Source organism: Mustela nivalis (assembly GCF_964662115.1).
Source record: "Mustela nivalis genome assembly, chromosome: 11".
In the NCBI taxonomy this organism is placed as follows: domain Eukaryota; kingdom Metazoa; phylum Chordata; class Mammalia; order Carnivora; family Mustelidae; genus Mustela; species Mustela nivalis.
The window spans coordinates 92,193,304-92,215,120 of record NC_139030.1 but is presented as its reverse complement, the minus strand read 5'-3'; the positions used below and the strand labels follow the sequence as shown (position 1 = coordinate 92,215,120).

Genomic DNA, 21,817 nt, shown 5'->3' with positions numbered 1-21,817 from the left:
GGACAGAGGAAGACTGAGCACACAAAATGAATTAAAACATTCATAGGAAGACAAACTTTATGTCAGAAAAAAGCCTGGCTTCTTACAGAATTAGTGTAAATACAGCTAAGTTCAATGGATCTTAGGTCAGGAAACCATCAGGCAAGAATGCTCAATGAGATCATTAACACAGGCACTTATTCAAAATCAGCTAAGGAATGACATGCATGGAGTTAAAAAAGATGACTGAGGGTCACTTGCCAAAACCTTTAATGTATATGGGGAATGAGCTGCACTTAGCAAATGACCTCAATGAGCAGAGTGGGGGGTATGAGAGGTGGCTGTCAAGAACGTCAAAAGAAGATGCCCTTCCCCACCCACTACCCATCCCCACAGAATTATAGGTGTATTTGCTTATAAATGATGATGGGAAGCTAAGAGATGACTGATTACAGTCTCAGCTTTAGGCTACAATATAGAATAAGAGGTATTTTCATAAGAGGAGCAGATCTTAATTATAAATACTAAAAATGATAACTAATATTTATTCAACACTTACTATGTGTTAGGCTCCATTTTTAACATTTTCATCTATTATCCTGATTCACTGGCATATTAAAAAAAATGAAGCCTACAGGGGCTAAATTAGACAGAGGAAATTTTGGGGGGCTAAGATTCAAACTCACTTAAAATCCAGATTATGAGCTCAGCCACTAGGCTACCCTTTGAAGCAAAGAAACGTAAGAGTAATTGTGCAAAGAGGATAAAGACACAAGGAGCTTTGCCTGCAATGTGGTCAGATCAAAGGTATTCGTTGGGAGGAAAAGAAGAGGGGAGAGGAAGAACAATGAACAATTATATCTCCTTCTTCTCCCTCTATGATTGTCCATTTACATATTCTTAAAGTAACACATATTTATACTTACTGTAAATTAATTCAATATTCAGGAAACAATGTTTTTGTCCTCCCCCCCCCAAATAAAACATTTATGTTCACTGTATGGATTGATTGAAATGATCATGAGAATGTTACAAAAGTACATGACATTAATTTACCTTCTTCTTTTTAAGATCTTGTTTATTTATTTGAGAGAGAGAGAAAATGAGCCATGGGGGTGGCAGAGGGTGAGAGAGAGAGAGAAGCAGACTCCTTGTGGGACTTGGACCCAGAGATCACAACCTGAGCAGAAGAAAGATGTTTAACCAACTGAGCCACCTAGGCGCCCCTTAATTTACTTTTTCCTATTAAGTCAAACCAAGACGATCTCTGTCAATTATACAACTACATGGACCCTTAGATATTTGTTTATTCTACTAGAAATGCAATAAAATATTTGACACTTAAAATTATTCAACTATAAATTTTAGCATTATTTGTTCCATTTCTTTGAAAAAGATGGATGGTACTTTGATAGGAATTGCATTAAATGTGTAGATTGCTTTAGGTAGCATAGACATTATCACAATATTTATTCTTCCAATCCAGGAGCATGGAACATTTTTCCATTTATTTGTGTCTTCCTCAATTTCTTTCATGAGTACTTTATAGTTTTCTGAGTATAGATTCTGTGTCTCTTTGGTTAGGTTTATTCCTAGGTATCTTAGGGTTTTGGATGAAATTGTAAATGGGACTGACTCCTTAATTTCTCTTTCTTCTGTCTTGCTGTTGGTGTAGAGAAATGCAACTGATTTCTGTGCATTGATTTTATATCCTGACACTTTACTGAATTCCTGTATAAGTTCTAGCAGTTTTGGAGTGGAGTCTTTTGGGTTTTCCACATATAGTATCATATCATCTACGAAGAGTGATAATTTGACTTCTTCTTTGCCGATTTGGATGCCTTTAACTTCCTTTTGTTGTCTGATTGCTGAAGATATTTGCAAACGACATATCAGATAAAGGACTAGTGTCCAGAATCTATAAAGAACTTAGCAAACTCAACACACAAAGAACAAATAATCCAATCAAGAAATGGGCAGAGGACATGAACAGACATTTCTGCAAAGAAGACATCCAGATGGCCAACAGACACATGAAAAAGTGCTCCATATCACTCGGCATCAGGGAAATACAAATCAAAACCACAATGGGATATCACCTCACACCAGTCAGAATGGCTAAAATCAACAAGTCAGGAAATGACAGATGCTGGCAAGGATGCGGAGAAAGGGGAACCCTCCTACACTGTTGGTGGGAATGCAAGATGGTGCAGCCACTATGGAAAACAGCATGGAGGTTCCTCAAAATGTTGAAAATAGAACTTCCCTATGACCCAGCAATTGCACTATGGGGTATTTACCCTAAAGATACAAACGTAGTGATCCAAAGGGGCACGTGCACCCGAATGTTTATAGCAGCAATGTCCACAATAGCCAAACTATGGAAAGAACCTAGATGTCCATCCACAGATGAATGGATCAAGAAGATGTGGTATATATACACAATGGAATACTATGCAGCCATCAAAAGAAATGAAATCTTGCCATTTGCGACAACATGGATGGAACTAGAGCGTATCATGCTTAGCGAAATAAGTCAAGCAGAGAAAAACAACTATCATATGATCTCCCTGATATGAGGAAGTGGTGATGCAACATGGGGGCTTAAGTGGGTAGAAGAAGAAGAAATGAAACAAGATGGGATTGGGAGGGAGACAAACCATAAGTGACTCTTAATCTCACAAAAGAAACTGAGGGTTGCTGGGGGGAGGGGTTTGGGAGAAGGGGGTGGGATTATGGACAATGCGGAGGGTATGTGCTTTAGTGAGTGCTGTGAAGTGTGTAAACCTGGTGATTCACAGACCTGTACCCCTGGGGATAAAAATATATGTTTATAAAAAATAAAAAATTAATAAAAAAAATTATTCAACTAATGAAATCGAGAAATAAAGAGATAATTGGTTATTCAGAAATCTATAAAAAAACTTTTAGTTTTATCATTGACTTTTTTCTTGTGAAGTAAATTTCTTTATTCTGAAAAACATATTTTGGCATGTGGTAACTAGTAATAATTAACTACTAAAAAGTAACTAGTAACTTTGGCAAATAGGTAACAAGTTTAATGACATATTCTACTTCTTTAGTAGAGTTGGAATTGATTCTACAGAAAATAATTTTAGAAAAAATAAAACCACTCAGTCAAAATTTTTGTTTAATAAGGTAGGAAGAGGTAGGAGAATTAAAGTGTCTGGGACATCTAATTTTGAGATGATTTTAACTTCGGGCATTTTAAAATCAAGCCTTAAAATATATATTTCTCTTACACTTAAAGAACTTTAAGAGAAATGTCACTGCATAATTTCCTTTCCTTTTTTTTTCTTCCCTGCTTAGAAAGAGCACCTACAATTGCCAAAAGAATCACCTCTAAATAGAACATAATTTGTTCTTGCTAGGCAGCAACGAATTAAATAAAAGTTGCATACGGCTGCTTGCAATAATCCGGACTTGAAAGATTTCGAAGTGGGTTAGCAGCTTGATCTCCTTATTCATCTTTCTCCAGCTCCCTGCGGAGATGCCAGCTCCCCTGCTCCAGCTCTCCAGTGTAACCACCTCTGCTCTGAACTTTGAAATAAAAGTGGCTTCACGAGAGGACACCAAGAGGTGAGGGAAGAGAGAAGCAAAACTTCTTTGCAAAAGTTATGGAAAGGAAACTTGAATAGACATTGTTCACTTCCTTGTAAACATCTTCCTTTCACTTTCTGGCTTTCTCTAAATAAGAAATTAGAGAAGAAAAAGAAAAAGAAGAACCTCTTTAAATTTTACTTAATCGTGCAACTGAGTTTCACAAAACCACTTTCGTTAGTAAGACGAGAATAAATATGTGAATGGTAATAAAATCTATGAATGAGGGTTGCAGAACAGGGCACGGACACATACATAATCACTCAACCCATTATAAAGTAAACAAATCAGAGAAAATAAAAGACAGCAACACTATATGGATTCCACATAATTTTCATTAAATTTTACATAATTGCTTTATACACCAAATATAAAATCAAGGTTTTATGTTTTATAAAATCAACTATGGAATGATTTCACTCATATGTGGAATTTAGAAAAAACAAACCTGCAAAGGGAAAGAATAGAGAGGCAAACCAAGGAACAGACTCTTAACCAAAGAGAACAAACTGAGAGGGTTACTAGAGGGGAGGTATGTGGGGGATGGTTGAAATAAGTGGTGGTGATTAAGGAGCCCACTTGTTATGATGAGCCCTGGGTGATGTATGGAAATGTTGAATTACTATATTGTACACCTGAAACTAATATAACACTCTGTTAACTAACTGGGATTAAAAGTAAACAAAAAAAAAATCAATTATGGAATGTTTTGTAAATCTCTTTTATGTTAATCAGGTACTTGTTATTTAAATTAATGAGGTTCTTCCTTTCTAAAAATTTAAGTCCATTTTTATCAACCTAACATTTCAACCCCTACAGCTAATTCTTCCAGATTTAGAATTATTTGCTTATTCTCATAGAGCAGGATGACTTAAAAATTTTATATATGGGTACATTTTTTTTAATTGCAGGAAAAAAAAAGAATGAAAGCAACATGGAAGATCATCAGAGGTCTCTTACTGATAATCAGTTCACATTAATGCTCCTCATTTTATATCTTTAACTTTATTTTTTTTTAATTGTGGAAAAATAAATATAACACAAAGTTTATCATCATAATGTACAGTTCAGTAGTATTAAACATATTCACATTGTTTTTGCAACAATCAACACCATCTACTCCCATAACTTTTCATATTCTAAAACAATTCACTCATGAAACAAAATCTCCCCATTCTCCCCTCCCTCTAGCCCCTGCAAACCACAATGCTGTTTTCTATGTTTATGATTTTGAGTATTATTTTAAAGATTTTATTTATTTATTTGTCAGAGAGAGAACACAAGCAGAGCGAGCGACAGGCAGAGGGAAAAGCAGGCTCCCCATTGAGCAAGGAGCCTGATGTGGAACTTGATTCCAGGACTGTGGAATCATGACCTGAGCTGAAGGCAGATGCTTAAATGAGCCACCAGGTGTCCCTGATTTTGACTATCCTAAGTATTCCATATAAGTGGAATCATACAGTATTTGTCTTTTTATGACTGGCTTATTTTACTTAGTATAATGTTATCAAGGTTCATCTATGTTGTAACATATGCTAGATAGTCCTTCCTTTTTTTTTTTTTTAAGATTTTATTTATTTATTTGACAGAGATCACAAGTAGGCAGAGAGGCAGGTAGAGAGAGAGAGAGAAGGAAGCAGGCTCCCTGCGGAGCAGACAGCCCGATGCGGGGCTTGATCCCAGGACCCTGGGATCATGACCTGAGCTAAAGGCAGAGGCTTTAACCCACTGAGCCACCCAGGTGCCCTGATGGTCCTTCCTTTTTAAGGCAAAATAATATTCTACCGCATGTGTATACCATATTTTCCTTTTCCATTCATCTATGCATGGACGTCTGGAAAACATTTATTTTGATTAGGTTTACATGGACTAGATTTGTTGTGATTATTATCTAATTTACACAGAGTATGTAGCTATTATTACTTTTTTTCCCAATAAGAAAGATGCCTTTTGGTGACAACAATCTCCAATTCCCAAAACTTATAATTTCATTTGACTCTTACAAAGAAAATGTGATTATTCTAATTACTTGGTCTTTTTCCATTCCTTCTGAACAGTATGAAAAATATTATTCGTAAATTCAGCAATTTTTATTTAAATAATGATATACATTTTTGATGAAAAGGCTTGTTAAAATTTATTTTAAAATAAGTTACAGAGAAACAGGAAAATCAGAAGACAGTCCCTAACTGGACAACTGGATCCCAGTGACCTATTATTTCATGAAATTTTAATCTCTCCAATCATTCACTGGAAGACATCCAGTTTTGATTACTAAAAATTCTAAGATGCAAGTCTCTGATCAACCCTAAATGGGGCTCTTAATATCTACTTTGCAGAATTTCTATAATAATTAAAAATAGGAATTTTTAAGTGCCCGTGATCCATTAGGCCAAGAAAGTTACAGGTCCTTAAAGCAAATTATTGTCGCAATTAGTGACAAAAATCACATTAAAACAGAGAGCTACATACTCTCTAAGAGGGGATCGTATATTTGTCAGCTGGCTCATTTACAGCAAACTCATACCTTCTAGGGCAATTTTGAATCTGCATGTGATCTGATATGTATTCATCAAAATATGTTTTTCTAATCCTTTTACTAACATAGAAATCCTATACCAAGCCAGTGCTACTTATACCTGTTCCTAGACTCAACTGGAGAATTTTGAAGATGGGTAGATTCCCATCCTTAAACCAAATTTACTTAGGGAGAATCTCTGGGAGTAGATTCTGATGCATGTCTAACTTTGGAAACTGTTAATCTACTTATCTCTCTTTCTCTCTCTCCTCTCTCTCTCTCTCTCTTTTAAGATTCTATTTGTCAGAGCGAAAGAGAGCAAGCACACGTTGGGGCAGTAGATGGCAGAGGTGGAGGAAGGCAGAGGGAGAGGGAGAAGAAGCTTCCCTGCTGGCAAAGAGCCCAATGTGAGATGATCCCACAACCTTGGGATCATGACCTGAGCTGAAGACAGACGTTTAACTGACTGAGCCACCCAGGCGTCCCTAATCTACTTAACTCTGGACGTAAAGAACTTTGTCCTTTTCTAATGCTACATAACATCTCTGCTGTCACTTTACGTAAGAATGATTTTTCTTCCAAGAAGCTATAGTTACATTTTTTTGATGGTAGAAAATTGACCACCTTAAGAGTTAGAGCAGTATGTTTGTAGGGTACAAAGAGGTTAATCTTTGAGGTATTGAGGAGGGACGTATTGCCTGGTGCACTGGCTGTGGTACATAAACAATGAATTCTGGAACACAGAAAAAATAAAATATATAAAATAAAGTGAAATGAAATAAAATAAAATAAAATGAATCTCAGTTTACTCCATGAGAGGAAACATTTCAGTAAGCCCTTTAGTCAAATAAAGGTAACATCTATCCAGCATTCTTCAGGATATTTAGTGCAAGAAGTTAACATGAATGCAGAAGTTACATATACTATTTAATAATTTAAATGAAAAATGTTAGCAGAATATGACCCTGAAGGAGCAGATATTTTCCCTCCATAAGTTTTTAGGAAAACTGTCCTATTCTTAAATAGGTCGTTCTTGAGGAAGCTGTGCATGTACATGTGTGTTTTATTTGGCATCTGCTGCAGGAATAAGAGGCCACAATCAGTTCATACCATGCATGATGTGTAGGCTTAATTTTCTCTGCATTGTTATCGAGAGAAATGATAAGCACTGGGCTGGGCTTAGTCCAGCCTTTACCTCTACAGGACTGCTGATGTTCACACATGGCAGTAGTGGATACAGCAGACAGTCAGATTTTCTAGAATGTTCAGGTCTGGTTGTTGGTTATAGCCATTACTAAATACTAAATTACATAAGCCCACAATTAAATTTTATTAAAGCCAAGGTAATAGATTCTCAAAATTCATTATTTTCAGATTACAATTTTTACGTTATTTCAGTTTACAGTTTTTTACTATTATTTATATGACCGAGGTTATTGAATCTGTATGGTGGAAATGCAACGTAACGGTGTGCTAACTGGTCATCCCTTCCCAAATCCACATTGATGCTTAAAAGGGAGAATATTAAGAATGTTTATACCATGGAAATTAGCAACTCCTCAAATCTGGATATTTCTCCTCTATGTATTGAAAAGTTGTTATAAAAAAAAAAGTTGTTATTAAACATTTACTAACATTCCTCTAATATGGTGTAATTTTAGACTGAAGAAACACCGCTTTTGGGAAATGCAGTATTAAAACTTTTCTGAGGAAGCCATGCTATGTAGACTCTCTTATATGAAGCAGGCATTTCTTTATGTGACAAACTGATGTTTCCATTAGCTCAAAAACAGAAAATGAAATGAACCTTTGCCTGGAGAAGGGAGAAAAACTCTAGGGGAAAACAAAGGAATCCATCCTTGAGGTTTGGAAATGGTCCAAGGATCCTGGTAGTGAGGAATATTCTCACTCCACAAGCAGAAACACAGAAGTCAAGTTTGGGCCTTCCTGCCCCTCTCTCCCCCTCCAAACAGCCATTATTATTATTAGCAAAATCATGCTAATCACTAGTCTTTTTTATGCTTTGAGGAAATTGGGGACACAGTGGGTGTTAAAAGCAGCTGAGAGAGTGTTTGGCACAGTTGTGAGGTTACTGGAGTCATCGGTAGCAGAGGCTCGAGTTAGCAGCAAGAGAATAAAGCCAGAGTGCGGGGATTATGGAATTTATTCCAGATTTTAGATGTTTTATATATAAAAATAAAGTAGAAACTATAATCATAGTTTATAATCATAAACTCTTGAGACAATGTGTGCACATATGTGTGTGTGTGGGCACACATTTATATAAAATGTTTACTTTATGCATATATTTATTCTGTACAAACACACACAGCTATGTACATATATTTGTAATATATATACATATTTGCAATAAAATAAAATAGCACATGCAATGTGTGATAAATATGAGGACTGGGATGAAATAAGAAAGGTTTATTATGAGAAGATTCTTTTGTTATGCCACCTGGGGTTGAGGTATTGTTAAGGAATATTATGTCATTTTCTAGAAAGCAAAAATCGTATTTGTGTAATTATATATATATATATATATTTGATTAAACATTGATTTGAGAGGAAACTATTGCATATGATGAAAATAAAGAACTGTCATAAGAAATTTATTCGAAAAGTAAAACAGGGTGCCTGGGTGGTTCAGTGGGTTAAGGCCTCTGCCTCAGCTCAGGTCATGATCCCAGGGTCCTGGGATTGAGTCCTGCATCACGCTCTCTGCATGGCAGGGAGCCTGCTTCCCCTTCTCTCTCTGCCTGCCTCTCTGCCTACTTGTGATCGCTCTCTGTTAAATAAATAAATAAAATCTTAAAAAAAAAAAAAGTAAAATAATGCACTTTTATCCTAAGAAGCTAAGGGACAAAACAACAACAACAACAACAAACAAGCTAGTAGGTATACTGTACTTCCATCCTGCAATGAATTTTCTTAAATAATAAGTTTATCCTGGAGTGAATTTCAGTCAATTTGGAAACCCTCTTCTTTTTTTTTTTTTTTTTTAAGATTTTATTTATTTATTTGACAGACGGAGATCACAAGTAGGCAGAGAGGCAGGCAGAGAGAGGGGGGGAAGCAGGCTCCCTGCTGAGCAGAGAGCCCGATGTGGGGCTCGATCCCAGGACCCCGGGATCATGACCTGAGCTGAAGGCAGAGTCTTAACCCACTGAGCCACCCAGGCGCCGCTGGAAACCCTCTTATAAATGTAGGAATAATGGTCTTCTCCATTATGGATCATTTTCAAGTCCTTACTCTTTCATTAACAATATTAATGTTCTTATATTTTAAATACATTTCTAAATTCAGTTAGTTCTGTTTGCTAATATTCTGTTTAGAATAGTTGCATCTAAATTGATAAGTGGGGGCGCCTGGGTGGCTCAGTGGGTTAAAGCCTCTCCCTTCGCCTCAGGTCATGATCCCAGGGTCCTGGGATGAAGCACCACCTTGGGCTCTCTGCTCAGCTGGGAGCCTGCTTCCTCCTCTCTCTCTCTCTCTCTCTCTCTCTCTCTGCCTGCCTCTCTGGCTACTTGTGATCTGTCAAATAAGTAACTAAAAATCTTTAAAAAAAATTTTTTAAAAATGATAAGTGATCCGTAGTTCTCTTGTTTTTGTTTTGTTGTGTTTTATTAGCTTGGATTCATGAAGAATGTAATTTCTAAATCATTTCAACCTCTTTAGAGTTTATATATGTTCATTTATCTTTTTTGTTTTTCATATTTTTCTATTCCCATAATTAAAACTTTTATTTAAAAAAAAAACATTTTAAAACAGTGTGCATGACTTGATTCCATATATGCATTTATGTAAAAATGGATTTGTGCATATATAATACACAGAAGCTGAAACGGTACTGAAATGCACTTTGAATAAACTTTCTTGCTACTTTTATTTTTTACTGTAACTACAAAATGTCAAACTTAGAAGAGTATACCTATCTTATGTAAAAATTTTAACACTGAAGGAGTAACAAAAGTGGATAAACTAAGAACATCAGATTTAATTCTACCCTATTTTGAGATATAATTATTTTCTAGCTCAAGAAAATTACCTAGATGGGACACAACATGCAGTATAAGTTAGGAGTGGGCAATTATAGGATAGGTGAGAGTCATTAAAAGAAAAATATAACTTTATGTTTTACTAATTTTTTTAAAAAGATTTTATTTATTTATTTATTTGACAGAGAGAGATCACAAGTAGGCAGAGAGGCAGCTTTCTGCTCTCTGCTGAGCAGAGAGCCCAATGTGGGACTCAGTCCCAGGACCCCGGGATCATGACCCGAGCCGAAGGCTGAAGCTTAACCCACTGAGCCACCCGGGCACCCGTATGTTTTGCTAATGTTTAAAGACAGGTAGCATATCTGCCTTAAACAAATGGTTAGTACTGGAATTGAGTTTGTGAATATAATTCTTCTATGAATTTGCCAATTCCTCCACCTTTCCTCTTCTGGCATTAGGTTGTGTGGGTATGCTGCATTGTCCAAAATTCACAATAGGCCTTTTTATCTTTGTGAAGACCTATAATAATATAATATAATACCTGTTTGTTATCTGAAAGAAATGGAGGAGGATTTTCACTTACACACACACACACACACACACACACACACAGGCCATTACTGTACTAACATTGGTCTTTTGTGAAAGAAAAGTGATAGAATATAAACTTTTGAAAAGCCAGGGACACTCTTTACTTTAGGCCATTTTGACTCAAAAGGTTTCATAGGAACTTTCTACTTTTTGGATAGTGGGATAGCTTTCTAAACCCACGTTTGGTTTTAGAAAGCAGCTGAGAATGACTGGTGTATCTGGGGTAAGCCGAAGAAGAGACCACAGGACCTGGAGCATCTGAGGTTTATTCCTTCCAGTGCCTCAGAGAGTTCAAGCTACAAAATATTATCTTTTGCTTAAACACATGGGAAACAGAAACAAAATAAAATGTTAAGTAATTAATATATAATAAAAATATAACTCACATATTACAAAATTATTACTGTCCACGTATGGTTAATGGGTGTGGAAAATCAAATCATAACTGGATGTCACTCTATTCCTTTATCATAAGAAATTACTCCAATTTTGACACATATGAACTTGTTTATTCCTCATAATAGCCCTATGAAGTTGGTATTATTAGCTCCTGGCCAAAACTCTATGTGTGATCTTTCAAGCTTGACTGCAGGCAACTTAAAAAGCTTTACCCTGGCAGGTCTCACAGTGGAAAGCTGCCCTACCCACACCGGACTTGGTGCACAGCCAGTGCTGTGAGTCCGGGGGAAACTCAGGAGCCCTTAACAAGCCATGCTCTTAAGCATAGCTACTTTACTAGATCAGTTTCCTCCACTCATCAAATGCCTTAAAAAAAAATTATTTATTTGACAGAGAGAGAGATCACAAGTAGGCAGGGGGTGGTGGGGGGGAGCAGGCTTGCTGCCAAGCAGAGAGCCCGATGTAGGGCTTGCTCCCAGGACTCTGAGATCATGACCTAAGCCGAAGGCAGAGGCTTAACCTACTGAGCCACCCAGGTGACCCCATCAAATTTCCCTTTGCTGGAAAGTCATGGGTAGAAGTGAACCCTTAAGACCCTTTTCTTTACTCTGACTCAGTACTCAACTTTTCCATTCTTAGTCCTTTTTTCTCTGCCTCCAACCTGCCCTCTGGCTCCTAGATCCATAAAATTTCAGAGGCCTTTCTTTGGGGCTCCCTCAGCAGTTAAACAGTTCCCCATGTGTGAACTGACCAATCTGATCCACCTGAGCTCTCTCGGAGCTCTTCTGTGGGGGAAAATAGGCAGTGTGGGAGTTGAGGCTTTCTTCAGCTTAGCCTCTTGCTTATGCTATTGGATTAGGTAATTGAAAGCTTGACTGGTGCCTTCTTATTGGTTCTTTGTCTTAAAACCCTGAAATCTAACAGCTCAGCTCAGCTCTGCTCTTGACACTCTCCTCTAATAGATCCGGAAATGGAGGTAATGAGAGCTTAAGTGACCTGCCTACGGTCAAATAACTAACAAGAGGCAGTGCGAGGTCTCAAACAACCAGTTTGGTGCCATTCTCTTGACTACACAGTCTTCTTGGCAAATAGTGTCTGATACTATCTTCTGATACATTCCCATTTGTTTAATTTTTCAAAGGCAACTAATATCTATCATTTTGACATTCTAATGGTGATGAGAGTGATTAGAAGTACTCCAAGCAAGTGAAACATCATTTACTATATGCTTTTTTCAGTCTGAATAGTAGTTTATTGAAAAAGCCCCAGTGATAAACCTATTCAAGTATATTAGAATGTTAGGTAAATCTTGCTAGGGATTTCTTTAATAAAAAGGACACTCATCCCTCTCTTACCTTGCTAAAGTTTAGATTGAGATACCTCTAGTATTTTGGAAAAATACAATTCGGTTAAAATCATTCCTAAATCATGTATTTTTAAAGGAGTGTTACTATTTTAAAATTTCTTCTCTAGACACACCAAACCTTTTCTTCATTATTCCAATTATAGTCCAAAAGTTACGTCAATGAAAAGCCAGGTTGCTCTTGAAAGGATTTTACTTTTTTTGCATTAAGAATTAGTATTGCACAAAAAGCCAAGACTGTGGTAATAAATACTTTGCAAAATATCACCTAAGAATCAAATATTATTTTAAAAAAGAATAAATAAATAAACAATATACATTATATTAATATGTATTAATATATAATATAATAACTAACTAACTAAATTTTATTTATTTATTTCACGGAAAAAGATAGATCACAAGTAGGCAAAGAAGCGGGTAGAGAGAAAGGGGGAACATGCTTCCTGCTGAGCAGGGAGCCTGATGTGGGGCTCGATCCCAGGACCCTGAGATCATGACCTGAGTCAAGGCAGAGGCTTAAGCCACTGAGCCACCCAGCTGCCCCAAGAATCAAATATTCTTAAATTCTTTTCAAAATTGTATGATTTGTAGATTTACAAGTACTACACTTGTAGGGCAAATCAGTCTACACTGAAGGAAAATCTGACATATGTATTTTTTCTTATAAGTATAGTAAAATAAAAGTATGGTCCAAATATAAATATAAATGGCATGACATAATTATATAGTTATAAATGAAACTAGGCACACAGATGTAGGTTGTCATTTTTTACCTGAAAAAGACTGAAAATGAGTAAGCTGCCTATCTGTGGATTATAATTCTTACATAAATGATGGATAAAGTATTTAGATTCATCTGATTTTTTTATTTATGAACTGATATATTTCATCTATTTGTCTATTCAGTATAAAAATTTTATCCATCCGTTATGTGCTAAAACAGGGCAAAATGATGACTTGGGCCTTGTCTTCAAGGACTTTCATTTTAGAGTAAGAATGCTGGATTTCAGGTCTGCTCTTTATGGGGTTACAGGTGAAAAGTTACCTAATCTAGCCCATAGAAGAGAGCACTTCTTACAAGAGATAACAATTAATGAGTGTCTTAAAGTATGAACAAAATTTAGTCTGGCAAACAGAAAAGGAAAGGCAGTACAGACAAATAAATTATAAGAACTCATTCCATTGTAGGAGAAATAAGCAGGAATCTGCTAAAAACTCCAAGCCTTTGGTTTTGTTAAGAATTGACCCCTCCCCCCACATGAGTCAGTTACAGCACCAGGGTTTTTGGACAGGGTCATGGTTAGCTATGTATTAAACAGAGCTTTTGGTGGCACTTTGTCAGGTGGATTTGTCAGGACCGGAGGCAAGGAGAGTAGTTAAACACGGGGGCTCTTAACCAGGAGACCTGGAGACCCTAAAGGGCTTAGGGGATATATTTAGGAGGTCCTTGAACTTGAATGAGGAATCCTTACATTATTATTCACATTAATCTTATTAAATATAGGATTTTTATCACTTATGAAGATAAGTGTACCTGCTTCACTGTGATGACTAGAAACTATAGATGTATTCATACTGCATTCCAGTTCTGACGGGTATCATAAGATTTTTTCTTTTTTTCTTCCTTCCTTCCTCCCTTCCTTCCTCCCTCCTTCTTCCCTCTCTCCCTTCCCCTTTCTTTCTTTTTCTCTTCTTGCAGTAAAAACACACAACATTAAAATCTACTGTCATAACCTTTTTTAAAAACAGATTTATCTACCCATTTATTTGAGAGGGAGAGAGCCAGTGGGGTGAGAGACAGAGGGAGAAAATCTTCAAGAAGACTCTCCACTGAGTGGGGAGCCCAACGTGGAACTCCATCTCAGGACCCATGAGATCACGAACTGAGCCAAAATCTAAGATTGGGATGCTTAACTGACTGAACCACTCAGTCATAACCACCCTTGTCATAACCATTTTTTTGTATACAGCTTAGTACTGTTAAGAATGTTAACATTGTTGTGGAATAGATCTACAAATTTTTTTCATCTTGCAAAACTGAAACTCTATACTCATTAAACAGAAAATCCTCATTTCCCAATTCTCTCAGCCTCTGGTAACCACATTCTTCTTTTGGTTTCCATGAACTTGACTACTTTAGATACCTTTTGTAAGCAGACATAGTCTTTTTATGACTGGCTTACTTTGCTTAACAAATGTCATTCATGTGGCAACATGTCATAATTGCCTTCTCTTTTTAAGGTTGAATAATGTGTGTGTGTGTGTGTGTGTGTGTGTGTGCGCGTGTGTGTACCACATTTGTTCATGCATTCCTTCATCAATGAGCATTTAGGATATTTCCCCTTCTTGGCTATTATAAATAATGCTACTATAAAAAAAAGTGTGCAAATTATGCTTTGAGACACTGCTTTCAATCCTTTTGGATATATACCATGAAGTGGAGTTGGTGGATAATATGGTAGTTCTATTTTAATTTTTGAGGAAACTTCATACTATTTTCCATAGCTATTTTACAACTTTAAAATGCTACAATGGTGCAGAGAGGTTTCAAATTCTTCACATCTTCACCAACACTTTGCATTTTCTATCATTCTGATAATAGTCATTCTAACTGCTGTAAAGTGGTATCTCATGGCTTAGATCGGGATTTCAAATCAAAGTGATGGGGCACCTGGGTGGCTCAGTTGGTTAAGTGGCTGCCTTCGGCTCAGGTCATGATTCCAGGGTTGTGGGATTGAGCCTTACATCGGGCTCCCTGCTCAGCGGAGAGACTGCTTTTCTCTCTCCCTCTGCCTGCTGCTCTCCTTAGTTGGGCTCTGTGTGTGTGTCTGTGTGTGTGAAATAAATAAATAAATAAATAAATAAATAAATAAATAAATAAATAAATTTTTTTAAAAACCAAAGTGATCATCTTTGTATATCATCTTTCAGGAAACACCATTTGAAGTCCATGTCCATTTCTGAATTAGGTTGTTTTCTGTTGTTGAGTTGTAAAAGTTCTTTATATAGTCTGGATGTTAACCCCTAGTGAGATATACAATTTGTAAATTTTTCTCCATTCTGTTGGTTGCCTTTTCACTTTTTTGACCATGTCCTTTGATGCACAGAAGTTTTTAAGTTCGGTGTAGCACAATTTTTCTATTTTTGCTTTTGTTGTCTTTGCTTTTGGTGACAGCTCCAAGAATTATTGCCAAATCCAATGTCATGAACATTTTCCTCCATGATTTCTTCTAGGAGTTTTATAGTTTATAGTTTTGTGTTTAGGTCTTTAATTCATTTTGAGTTAATTTCTTCCATTTAGGGTAAGATAAAAGTCTAAGTTCAATCTTGTACATGCACAAATCCAATTTTCCTGGCACCGTTTATTAAAGTGATTATTTTTAAAATAATATTTAGGCCTATCACAGCTACAAAACTACATTGCCTATTAATTCTACTATTATATATTTTTAATTTAACATACTAATAAAGAAGCATATTACCATATCACATAATTATTTTTAAGTATGTTGATAAATGTATTTCAGTATAATTAATTTTCCTTGTAATCCTTTAAAATTTATTTAATGGATTTATTTATTTTTATGCATTTATGATATAAAATATTTATTTGTACTTATTTATTAATTTTAAATTAATATAAGAAGGAAGCTATTGGTTTCACCAGACGGCACAGGGTTTGTGGACTCAAAAATTATTAAGAATTCAGAGATGATTTCAGTAACTCAGACAATGGATAAAGACTTGAATTACAGCTATGGCAATGTTAAGAAATATGTAAAATAAAGAAAAAGGCAAATTCAGTATGATTTAATGATTAAACAAATGCCATGAACCAAGAAGAAGGAGAAGTCTATGGTGACCACCAGGTTTTTAACTTTGGCGACTGATTGGGTGACTGTAGTTCTGGAAGTCCTCACTATAAAAGCTGCACTTAAAACCCTGAGGGAAGGGGTGCCTGAGTATCTCAGTTGGTTAATGGTTTAACTCTTGATCTCAGTTCAGGTATGTATTTCAGAGTCGTGAGTTCGAGCCCTGCACTGGTCTTCGTGCTGGGCATGGAGCCTACTTAAAGCCATGTGGTACCTGTTATCATCCACAGGGAGAAAGTAGAGGAAAAAATTCAGTCAGAGTGAAACCAGAATTCAAAGACCAGAGAATTCATTATTTTCAGTTTTGGTGTCATGCAGTATATTTAATGTATCAGCAAAGAGAACTAGTATGTAAAGGATGAAACTTCAGTAAGCAATTGGTGGTTAATTTGTAAAGGACCAATTGTTACGACTACTCTGCATTTATAATTTTTGCACCTGCAATTATTTGCATGCAAAACAAATGCAGCTACAGTTGCCTAATTATAGGCACACCATCCAAAATTGCCCACAAATAACAGCACAAAGAGATGCCATCTGTGAAAGTGCAGCAACCCCCCAGACCTTTCTCCTTCCACATCCGGTAAGGCTTCCCTTCGGCTTCTCTCTTGGGCTTCATTCTTGCCTGGTCTCATTCAGGCATTAAAAGCTGGTCATTCTAATAAGCTAAGTCAGTAGCCCTTTCCTCTTATGCATATCCACATCTATAATCCACATCCCCAAATATAAAATAAACCATAGTATGGGCAGACTGAAAATGGAAGCCGTTTCTGAAGCACATCATTTGTCTTGTTAGTGTGAACAGATTCAATGTTTTATTCACATGTAATTTTACAAGGTAGGCAACTTGAATGCTGTAAAGATGAAATCTCATACAAATTTCTACTCAAAGGTGACAAGAAAATTCTGTTACTCTACTTTAAAAAATTTAGCCATTTATTAAAAACACAGCTGTCAGTTTGGATCAAATACATTCATATTTCCCCATTATATTATTAGGGCCATCATGGAATTTAATAATTGTCCCTTGGAGTTTGATTTCCTACAAAAGTGTCATAACACAATCAGCACTATTGCAAATAATTATCGAACTGTGTGAAGACATTTATGATTTCAGGCGGGAAATATAATAACAGATGAGAAATATAAAACCCAGGTTAACACTTGATAAGGATTCTGTTCTCATACAAATGTCAGTAGTAATAAATGTGGGGACCACATAGCCTGCTTTATTAAAGTGAAACAGGTTCCAGGCAGAGTAATTTTCTAAAATTTTAATTATATAGTTCAAATTATACTTGCTTATCATTTAATCATATTAAACACTCTGAATCTGATAAATCCTCTGTGATAGAAACAATACACTTGAAGCATGAGAAATTGGGTAGTTTATTAGGCTAATGACTAACACCAGAATGTAACATATAGCTCTTTATGAAATCTGTAATTCTCCATTCTATTTATACTGTTTGGAATTGTCATGAAGTATTACCATAAAGGTTTCAGGGGCAAATGGAGGCTTAGGAGTTTTACAGTGTTCACCATTTTTTTAAAATTTAAAACATTATACTGAATAGCAAGGTTTAATTTTGTCCTACCACATTTTTCTCAGTGGTACATGGGTCACAAAGAACCGAAGCAGTAGTTAGACACCAGTCTTAAGTTTATGGACAATTGGGCAGATGTTTAAATATTTAGACATTGGAATGCTTAGACATTAGAAATATAGTAAAGTTTTTAGATTTAGCAAAAGAAGTCATGTTAAGGAAATGAGAATTTATAAAAGGGAAGTTATCATACCAAAAGGAGAGCTAATTAGAAGATTCTTCTCTTATATATAACTGAACATTTTAATGGCTGAAATCAAAATTCAAAATATGATTAGTGACATGATAAACATAAGCTGTTTGTTTTCACAAGAAGCAGAAGAACATTTTGAGACATTAAGAAAGATAATGTTACTCACATCCTGAGCTACCATTTGTTGACACCAGAGTCAGGTTGGAAGGCCATGGATTCCGAACAATATCTTGCCAATGAATTGTGTCTGTGTAACAAAGAAATTTGTTCTGGTCTACATACACTCCACCATTAAGGATTTCTGTATTAAAACAAACAAACAGAGATTTCTTGTCAAACTTTTTGTTGATGATAAGGTAGTCAATAAAAGTAATTTATTCTTAAAGTGTTTTCAATGTTAAATTAGAGTCACATTATTAATAGCCAAGGCACCTTTTATAATATCACTTAGTCATATAAATTAATTGTAGAAATTGGGAAAGATTGAAAAATACAAAGAAATACAATCACTCATAATATAAATACCCAGAGAAACACTCTTCATATTTGGTATAGAAGTTTTCAGTCTCTTTCCTTTTTTTTTTTTTACTCTGAAATTGGAATAACATTGAATATAATATTTCATAACCTGCTAGTTTTAATATTGGGTGGTGAGTATTTAATGATAATTAAATATTATTCTACATTATTTTTAATGAAACTACAATATGCTACAGTATAAATTAAATAATATTTATTTAACCAGTTCCCTCTTTTGGTCATTTAACTTATCTCTCTTAAAAAGATTATTAGTCCATGTGACATTGACTGGAGTCAGTAGGAAGTAATTAAAACAAAATGAAAGCTAAAATTAATGTTTCAATTACGAAGAAATGTTCTTTGATTCTCTCAAATGGAATCAACAGAATTGCCAACAATTCTTTATGAACAACAAAAAACTATAATAAAAACCCAATGGCTCATTGCAACAATGGCAGGACCATGGGACAAAATACACTAAAGCCAATTTTTACTTGATTCTCTACTTCACACTGGCCTTGATCAGCTAAGTTGTTCAGTGGCTGATAGTATATATAATTCTCTTGCAGATTGCTTTAAGTTATCTGGGCGGGGGGGAGATATTCCCTCCAAACGTACTATTTTTTTTTTTTTTTGAAAATACCATCCTTACTACTTGAAGAAATTGGTTAGAAATACTTATAGCAACTTCCTGCTCAATATCTACCACATTTTCCCCTTCTACACAATACAAAAACAACTTAAGAGAAATTAAATCTCAGTCCATAATACCTGTTACAAGTAACAAAAACAGTTAACAGTAATTTATATAGATAAAGGATGATTTTTCTCACATAGGAAACCTATAGGAGGTAGTGGTGTCCATAGAACCCACATCTATTTTGTATGTTGGTTTTATTCATTACAGACACAAGAAGGTTGATGTATCTAAGTGTCTTTCCGAACTCAAGGCAAGCTGAAACCAGAAGAGACATCTTCCTACTGAGGCTCTGACTTTCTATTTGGAAGAGATGTTCTCCCCAAGGATTATGTAGGCATTTTCTTGGCCAGAACGGTATCCCAGGAGCATTTGTACTATAAGGGAGGCTGAGTAGACAAATTGCTACTTGAACAAAACTTAAACAACCAAGACTGCTAGTGAGGAAGAAGAGGAACATGAATAATAAGAAGGCAACTACTTTATTTCCCATGATGGCCTCGAAAAAATAATCTCTTGTGCAGTATCCAAAGCTAAACTTATAAGAGTCACCTTAAACCAAGGAGAGAGATAAAAGAATGAAAGGAACACGTGACACCATAAGAGGAGTATTTGTGGAAGAGAGATAGGCACATCTCAATTGCCTTGTGTGTATAAAATGCACCAGATTAATATCGACATCACAGGGCTTTCCACATTTAAAATCACTCCCGTTCTCATCATTGGTCCTTTCACTGACTATTGGTTCCATTTTCTCAGGTGAGGAAAGAAAAAAAAAGAAATTAGATCATCTTTCTACTTCTAAAATCCAGTTCATTATTTTTCATGACCTAACCATACAATCTTCATCAAAGCAGAAAGGAGATATAAGACATAAGAAAGATTGTGAAAATGGATTTCTGCATTAATGTTTGGCATTTAAGTTTCTATCTATGAAATGTGACCATCTCATACTAATAGCTTTCTCATGAGACATTAGGTGATGCTCTTGTGCTCTAAAGATAATTCTTCATTAGAAGGCAAGAAAGGAGATTTTGACTGCTATCCAGGAAATGAAGGTTATTTTTCACTCTACATTTGGAAAAGTTCTACTTTAAAAAAAAAATGTGAGAAGAAAACATAATAGCTCAAATATTGTCAAAAGAGTATATTTTTCAGGACTCACATTGTAATTCAAATAGTTCATATTGAAGGAACACAGTATCCATCTCTAACTTCCTATCTAAAAATATTCAAATGGAATCAGATTATATTACACTGAATAATAATCTCATCAAATCCCTTCAACAATATTAATCTGCTACCAATGCTGACATTTGTTTCTCAGAAATATGCTGTTCAAGAGCTTCATTTATACTTGGAAAAGGATTTAGAAAGGAGGCAGTAAAAATTCAAGTATAATCTTACATGTTAAAAATTTCAAATTAAGACTACAATCATGATCAGCTTGGATAACACCCTAAATTCAAAGCCAGCATCTGCTAGCAATTCTGGTCAGGAAGATATATAAACTTCTAGTATTTATTGATGGATTTATAAGGCACATTTAATCTATTTGTGTATGTGTCTATTTTCCCTGAAAATAGTCCTTTCCTTTATATTTGGCCTAGATTATACTCTGATGGTGAATGTCAAACACTATAGTCAGAAAATGAGCAATTTATTGACATTTATAGAGGAGTTTTAACATATACTTTACCTTACATTTATTTATCAATTTCATTACCTAAATATAGGTAAGGAAATGTTAATATTGTACTAATTCTTTGGTGTAGTTTATATTGATCTTATAACTTCATGTAGTTTATATTGATCTTATAACTTGAGAGTTTATAACTTTATGCAAATCTTTTTTTTTTTTTTTTTTTTGAGTGTGTGCACATAGGGGTAGGGTGGGTGGAGAGGCAGAGTGAGAGGGAGAGAAAATCCTAAACGTGCTCCATGCTCCACATAGAGCTAAATCTCTGGATCCTCAGATCATGACCTAAGTGGAAACCTGAGCCACTCAGGTGCTCCTTTGTAAACATTAATTTAATATGATTTGTGGTGAAATATTCAGTTAGATCTATTTCTAAACTAAGAAAATTCTAGAGGAATATATTGACCTTTAAGAAAGTTGTTAGAGACACAGATTATTTCCTGGACTAAATGGATCTCTAATGTTTTTGACTATTACAGCTTGGCTGCATTTTTAGGTTAGAAAGAAGGATTAGAAAAAGAGAAATGCTTGGTAAGATATTTATCCAAGAAGGTATCAGGAAAATGTCTGGTTATACTTTAGATCTCTATCTTTACCAAGAAACAAGAACAGTAGAATTGTCACAAGTTCTATGAAAGGCTTACAGGATCTGTGTTACACCAAGACAGTTTCCCTTCCAGTGATTAATAATTAAATTTTTAAACCATGGCCAAAAAAAAAAGGATTTCTAATTCTAGGTAATATAGAAAACA

At 35.4% G+C, this 21,817-nt stretch overlaps 1 protein-coding gene across 4 annotated transcripts in view; it reads right to left on the bottom strand.

The window, feature by feature from the left end:
- Positions 1-21,817, bottom strand: part of ERBB4 (erb-b2 receptor tyrosine kinase 4) — a 1,156,853-nt gene that overhangs the window by 360,176 nt on the left and 774,860 nt on the right. For all 4 annotated transcript variants that reach the window (XM_082691066.1, XM_082691068.1, XM_082691069.1 and 1 more), the window contains exon 4: positions 18,317-18,451. In XM_082691066.1, coding sequence (XP_082547192.1) covers positions 18,317-18,451 — 135 coding nt within the window. The remainder of the gene's footprint in view (positions 1-18,316; positions 18,452-21,817) is intronic.